The 7519-nt window shown below is 35.5% G+C and overlaps 1 protein-coding gene across 1 annotated transcript; it reads left to right on the top strand.

The window, feature by feature from the left end:
* The first annotated feature begins 331 nt into the window (after positions 1-331).
* cldn10a (claudin 10a) lies at positions 332-6707 on the top strand. Its single transcript, XM_052129773.1, has 5 exons — positions 332-551; positions 4430-4591; positions 4682-4763; positions 4864-4968; positions 5080-6707. Exons 1-5 carry the CDS (start codon positions 332-334, stop codon positions 5222-5224), a joined length of 714 nt encoding a protein of 237 aa, XP_051985733.1. The 3' UTR covers positions 5225-6707.
* Positions 6708-7519: the final 812 nt, after the last annotated feature.

Below are 7519 nucleotides of genomic sequence, written 5' to 3' on the forward strand. Positions count from 1 at the left end.
GACATATCAGTCCCTTCCAATTGTACTCATCTTTAATGTACTCACCTCCTGACCTCCAGCATCTTTGCAGGCTCACTCAAAATGATTCTTGCAGAGTGATGTTTGGATGTGAGTGTATGCGAGTGTGTGTGGTGTTGTGGGTAGTTAATGTGATAACAAAAGGCTATTGGTCAGCTGTTGAAAAGGTTAGTAGCCAGAGCCCTCCCCGCTGAATATAAATATATTCTGGGGGGAAGACCCAGCAATAGACAAATCACTCCAGACTGAGCACCTCTTATGAAATTATTGACTCTGAGCAGACTTTCCACTAACTTTGATAGCACTAGGGGAAATGGCCAGTATGATGACAGAGATTGTTGCTTTCCTGTTTACCATATCTGGCTGGGTTTTGATCTCCTCCACGCTCCCAACTGACTACTGGAAAGTGTCATCCGTTGATGGGACAGTCATCACCACGGCAACCTTTTGGTCCAATCTCTGGAAGACGTGTGTTACGGATTCCACTGGAGTTTCCAATTGCAAGGATTTTCCTTCTATGCTCGCACTGGATGGTACTTTATATGTAGACTTTTTTTGTTTATCTAAATTTACTGCTAAATGGGAGAAGGTGTTTGTGTATGTGTACATCAATAGGTATAGTTTATGGACAAAATTGGACAAAAGTTATCAAAATCTGACAAAACCTCCCTTTGGGGACGCTCTCAATTGTAAAATCGAGTAATAAATAATGCAAATACTGTTTTTTAATTTGTGAAGTGTAGTACGTTTTCTTTTAACGGCATGATTAAGATGTGCTTTAGTGCAAGTCTATAGTGATCTTAATTAGCTTTATAAATATTATAATAAATATATATATATATATATATATATATATATATATATATATATATATATATATATATATATATATATATATATATATATAGCAGTTACAGAAATTATCTCTAACATCTCTAACATCAATAACACTCTGCAAGAGATGGTACTGCCCCCACAGTGCCCCCCACTGAACATCGAGTCAGTCTGGGATTACATGAAGAGATGGAAACAACTGAGAGAGCCTAAATAGATAGAAGAACTGTGGAATTTCTCCAAGAAGCTTGGAACATCCTATCTGCCAAAAACCAAGAAAAACTGTGTCCAGGTGTACCTAGGAGAATTGGAGAAGTTTTAAAGACAAAGATGGTCACACCAAATATTGATTTATCTTTTTATGTTTACTAGACTTTGTATGATGTTCATTTATAAATGAAAACTATTTATGGCATTATTTTTGAAGACATACTCACTATTTTCACAAGTGCTGTAAGTCTATAGCAGATATACTGTAGTCTATAGATATATACTATATATATATATATATATATATATATATATATATAGCTCATATGATATATATATATATATGATACTATATTTACTATATATATTATTCATTTATCTTTAATTATATATATAAATATAATTATGATTTCTATAGAGACATTGGCTGGTCCCCATGAGGAATAAAAATAATACATTGTATTTTAAAGAAATGCAGAAAGTTGTGGTTAGGTTTCAGGGTAAGGGAATGGTTAGGGGATAGAAAATATAATTAGATCAGTATATAAACAATATAAGCCGTTAAAAAGTCCTCAACATTATACAAAAACGTGTGTGTGTGTGTGTGTGTGTGTGTGTGTGTGTGTGTGTGTGTGTGTGTGTGTGTGTGTGTGTGTGTGTAGGCTATGTGAGTGAGTGAGCAAGAGAATGATATTGCAGGGCATCCATTGGCTCCTTACCTCCAGAAAAGTGCAGATCTAATTGTTCGGAAAAGAGTAGCATGGTATTGGATTGCCCTAATGCTGTTTTGGCAGGAACTACCACAACACAAACAAGTTGAAGCCAAATAGCTCACTTGACCATTTAAAACAGGGATCTTATTATGCCAAAATGTTGCATAATGCATCTTACATGACACAGATTTAAGAGTGCAACTAGGAAAGTCTGTGACTTGCCAATGATTTGACTTAATTATCTCGACTCATTACGTCTGTTACAACCTGCAGATAATGAATATAAAGGCAAGTAGTAAGTAGAGGGTTTAACAACTCTAGCATGCATTGACATAATTATATTTGGATGACATACACACAAACATCCATCAGTGCAGAAAGCTCAGTGGGAACACACAGACACATTGGTTGCCTGAGGGCACCTTGCCTTTATATGCCTTCAATTTATCAGATAACTAAGGAAATTCTGGTTTCATCTCTGTGTATCGAAATTTATAAAAAAAAAAAATATATTTTTCAAAACCTGTTTTGAGTCAACCCTCTTTTATATGTAATTTTAATGGAGAAATGCAGATGAATAATAAACTACTATAGGCAACTAATTAACTGATTTTTTCTGAATTAAAACAGTTAATTGTTAATACAATTAATTATCTAATTAACATAAATGTAAAAAAATTAACAGGCCCCTTGAGCATTAAGATAAGATGTAAAATGTTTTGTGTCATGGCTAACGTTAGCTACTTCTCAGATAAGGAAGACATTTGATCATAAGCCATCTATCCTGACAAATCTGCAACATGTTAATTCCATCTTAATCCAGGATATGTCGTATACATCTTTTATCAGTAAGATGCCTGCAACGCTGAAAAGACAATTTGTAATACAAAATAAAATAAAAATCGGTATTGGTATTTTTTATCGGTATAACAGATGTGGCAGCAACAATGAGCTGCACTGACTAGATAAATCTCACGCAATATCAAGGAGGCCAATAGCTAATAAAAACTGGGCACTGAAGACAGACCTACTGCAATATTATAATAAAATATTAGGCCTAGGTCGGACTTATGATTATGGTTGTAAGCTGGCTATTTTTATTGTTTTATGTGAATATGAGAGAATGTGAATTTTTGGGTGAACTATTCCTTTAAAGGGAATAGATGTGTATGAGTTTCTTTCTTCTGCAGAACACAAACTAAGATTTTTAGAAGAATATCTCAGCTCTGTAGGTCCATACAATGCACGCGAACTGTGATCAGAACTTTGAAGGTCCAAAAAGCACATAAAGGCAGCATAAAAGTAATCCATACACCCCGAGTGGCTTAATTACGATACGATAGGTGTGTGAGAGAAACGGATCAATATTTAAAACTTTTAAAAATGTTCTTAATCTTCGCTTCTGCCCAGATCTCCTATGCACACCCACGAGAGAGACGAGTTAACACAGCCTCACGTCATGTAAGCACGTTGGCATGTTTGCACGAAATCTGACGCGTGTGCAAAATAAAAACTCTATTTGCAAAACTGTATATCTCTCTCTCTCTCTCTCTCTCTCTCTCTCTCTCTCTCTCTCTCACACACACACACACACACACACAAAATAACAAATAAGCCACATCTGTTTATAGGATATGTAACTTTATGCTGTAGCCTGACAAATAAATGGTTTTTAGTCTGAGTAAAACAATATGCTTATTGTTTTGTAATAAATATTGTATTACTGTATATTCTATTCTAATGTATTCATTAACTTTAACCACTATCAATGCACTAATTATCCGGTTCACTGACTGTGCTTTTTACTAAGAGTCTGATGAAATGTTAGTGTTATATGTGGAGGTGAAGAGCTGAATTTGACAGTGGTCTAAAGTTTGTTCATACAAAATTGTAATGATAGAGAGAACATTTAAACTGGTTGCATAAAATACTTTGTATAGGCTACATAAAAAAGCTTCTTCTGACTCTATGATTGATGTTTTCAATTGCATATCAATTATGTAAATAAGTCGCTATGGACTAAGTACCAGAAAATATGGAAAACTATTTGAAATATTTTTTTAATATTTAAAAATGTAACATTTGGTTTTAAAGGAATGACGTGCTAAACAATCACACAAAGCTCTCAAATGGCACATTCCAGACTGATCGCACTGTGAATTTGGCAATTCACTGTCCCCACTGTACCCACAGCTGGAAGTATTGTTGAACGTATGGCCACATGTGAGCTCCAGTTTCCATGTGAAATGTCTGCAGTGTGGCCCCAATAGCAAGTTGTATTTTTAGTTGTAAATTATGTAATACAGTCAATAGGAATGCATATTTTACCCAACCATAAACCTAAACGTCAGTGGAGTAAAAATATAATTTTAGAGCTGAAATGCAACCTCTGAATTTATGTAAAAACAATAACGTCCTGGTTCCCACAAGACCAGAACCCATGTTAGCATCATTAGAGTGAAGGGTGACAACCATTAAAATAATGTAAAACTATTTGTAAGTAATTTGGTAGTATGGGGTTGATTTCGGGGTACATTTGAAAGCTAGAAAGGTCGATTTCCCATGTTATGTTGATTCCTAAGAAAGACCCTCAAAGTAATCAATCATGAATTTTTCCTATGACTTGTATTACTCCTTCTCTCCTGTTCCTTCAGCTTATATCCAGGTGTGTCGTGGGCTGATGATCTCAGCTGTGTGTCTGGGATTCTTTGGAGCTATCCTGGCTCTAGTGGGCATGAAGTGTACCAAGATAGGGGGTTCAGAGACCACCAAAGCCAGGATCGCCTGCCTAAGTGGGCTACACTTTATTCTCAGCGGTATCAGACTTTGCATTTGATGTATCATGATAAATCCCCACTTGACTGCATGGCTGTACCCTGTAAATATGCACCCAACCCTCTCTGCAGGAATCTGCTCCATGACGGCCTGTTCTCTATATGCACACAGAATAAGATCAGAGTTCTTTGACCCCTTATTTGTAAAACAGAAGTAAGAAATTCCATCAAATTTGTACAATTGTTGCTGCAAGTTTCAGTGTGCTAATGCAGACCACCTAATAACAAAATTATTTGTTTCTTTCTGTGTTTAGGTTTGAACTTGGGGCGGCATTGTTTATTGGCTGGTCTGGATCTGTTCTTGGCATTGTTGGAGGCTTCATCTTTTGCTTTTCCATGACTGAGGGATTCAAAATCAGGTGAAAGTCTTATTCTTACAGTATCTACCTGTTGTTGTTTTTATTATTATTATTTTATTTTTTTAGCAGTTGTTCTTACAGGTTGAGCAATTACTCTGTCTTCTCTGACAGGGAGTACTCCTACAATGGTGAGACATCCATCATATCAACACGAAACAAGGTTGCCAAGACCAATAAGAATTCTGAGGCTCTTCAGAAAGATCCTTCAGAACAGATCTTCTCTGGCAGACAGTTTGGGAGGAATGCATATGTTTGATTTAAGGTTCCTCAAAACACCTGGAAATGATAACAAATGAAGCCTATTCACTGTGTACAGTCTACTATCAAACAAATCTTCAAAAGAAGAACCGAAGATCTCATTACATTAAGCTGCTTTCATCGTTTCATAGCACGATTATTTCACATAGGCAAACTTCTGAAACATATCTTCTACCTGGGTAAATCCACAAGGAACTTTTAAACACTGCATTTTAATGCACAAAGTTATTTTGATGAGATATGACTTTATGTACTGAAGGTTTTTGATCTGCATTATTTCAGTTCACTCTATTTCACCACTATATTACCCATCAGAAACCTCAAGAAAGCTTTCCGAGTCTGACAACATGAACCAAATTGCCAAATATCATCTCTTGGCACTATGAACTAACCCTAAGTTTGGTGAACTGTTGACAAACTTTACCGGAGAAGACAGGGACCACAGTTGTGCTTCACTGACCACAGGATCATGGTGTCTCAATTCCGGAAATTGAGTCGGAAATCACATATTGCTCCGGAGATGGAGTCTCTCCTCACCTCCTGATCAGTGAAACCCTACACTCTGACCACAGTTTTCAGAGCTTTCAAGTCTGTGGGCTGCTGCTGGTTGGCAGAGTACTCTAGTTCTGTCAGATACTTCCTTAAAACAAGTGTTCAATGTCTCTGTGCTCATTTTGTAAGAAGGTTTTAAAGTATTTTGTGACATAAAAAAAGAGCATAATCTTCAGTTTTGGACTGAGCTTCAAAATGTGGGTGGGCTTTATATTACAAACCTGGAGACAATTAACAAAAGGACATTGACATATTGTTTTGGAATTAGTGTTTTTAAATGTTCAAGCATGAAATCTACAAGTAATCTTAAAGGGGTCACGAAATGGTCTTTAAAAAAAAAAGTATTATCTTCCCTGAGGTCCAATAATGTTAGTACCGTTTTTTTAATGCTCTTTTAGCATTTGCTCCTCCTTAAAACTTCGAGCAGCCCTATTTTTGAAACTCAGTTTGAAGAGAATGAACAAGCTCCACAATATTATAAAACTACATTTCAGAGGTTACACATAAGGCACATCCAACATATTACATCTGAATATATTAAACTGTTAATTTCAAGCACAACTGTTAACACTTGCACTAAATCTAAAAAATCTAAATCTAAATCTACTGCAAACCTTCTGCAAATTTACCGGTTGTTATTTTCACATAAAAATGAGCTTTTGACTTGCCGCAAATGTTGGCAAATTTTAGCCGGTAGTGGCGAACCTCCGACAAACCTTTGGCAGCAATGGACAGTTTGCCGCAAAGCTCATTTGCATGTGAAAAGGATCAGTGGCTAATTTGCCATGAACTCTCGATTTTTGTAAGGGTATTATTTTACCCTTTATTTTACCTAAGGGTATTTATATTTGACCCCAAATCAATAAAGACATAAATTACATCATATTTTGCATAAAGAGAATGAAGGCTACATTTAGGACCAGTAAATTTTTTTTACTGCATTGTAACTTATTTTCATGACACTTCAGCACATTTTACCACTCAATTCTTATTACTGTAACGCATCAGGATATTTCATTACTTTTCTCTTGTTTTCAATGATTCTTATTGAAGTCATTTTTTACTTTATCACATTAAAACAAGATGCTGTTGTAATTTTTTTTTAATTAAAATCAATGAAAATGAAAAGCAGTACCAAGAGAGATCTACAATGATAAATTAATATGACAATATTTAAGTAAAACATTTAAACTTTTACTGTAATTAAAATAATCTCACAATGTAAAAAAAGCCCATCCCTTCAGGTAAACAATCCATTTTAAGGCAACAGATCTTATCAGCACCATCTGTGAGGATAGGCTCTTCAAAGACAAAGCTATCAAAAAGCCCCTAGATCACTTTTTCCCCCACAACACAGGTTGTTTGGAGTTTTTTGTCAACTGAAATGTCTTGTAAAGATTTTTTAAATGTTTTGACAACAGAATGATCCAAAAAACATTTTAAACAACTGTACAACCCATTGAAGAAACTGTATATCCCTCACAACCTGGTTGTAATTCCCGTCAAAAATCAAAGATGGCGCTGATAAGATCTGTTCTCCACATTTACTCACCCTATCATCCCAGATATGTACGACTTTCTTTCTTCTGCTGAACACAAACAAAGAAGAATATCTCAGCTCTGTTGGTCTTTGAACTTTGAATCTCCAAAAAGCACATAGGCAGCATGCATTTTCATTTTTGGGTCAACTATGCCTTTAAGAGCACCACAAATAAATAGGACATAGCCAGCTTCAAACCAG

Source organism: Xyrauchen texanus, chromosome 7 (genome assembly GCF_025860055.1).
Source record: "Xyrauchen texanus isolate HMW12.3.18 chromosome 7, RBS_HiC_50CHRs, whole genome shotgun sequence".
Taxonomy (NCBI): domain Eukaryota; kingdom Metazoa; phylum Chordata; class Actinopteri; order Cypriniformes; family Catostomidae; genus Xyrauchen; species Xyrauchen texanus.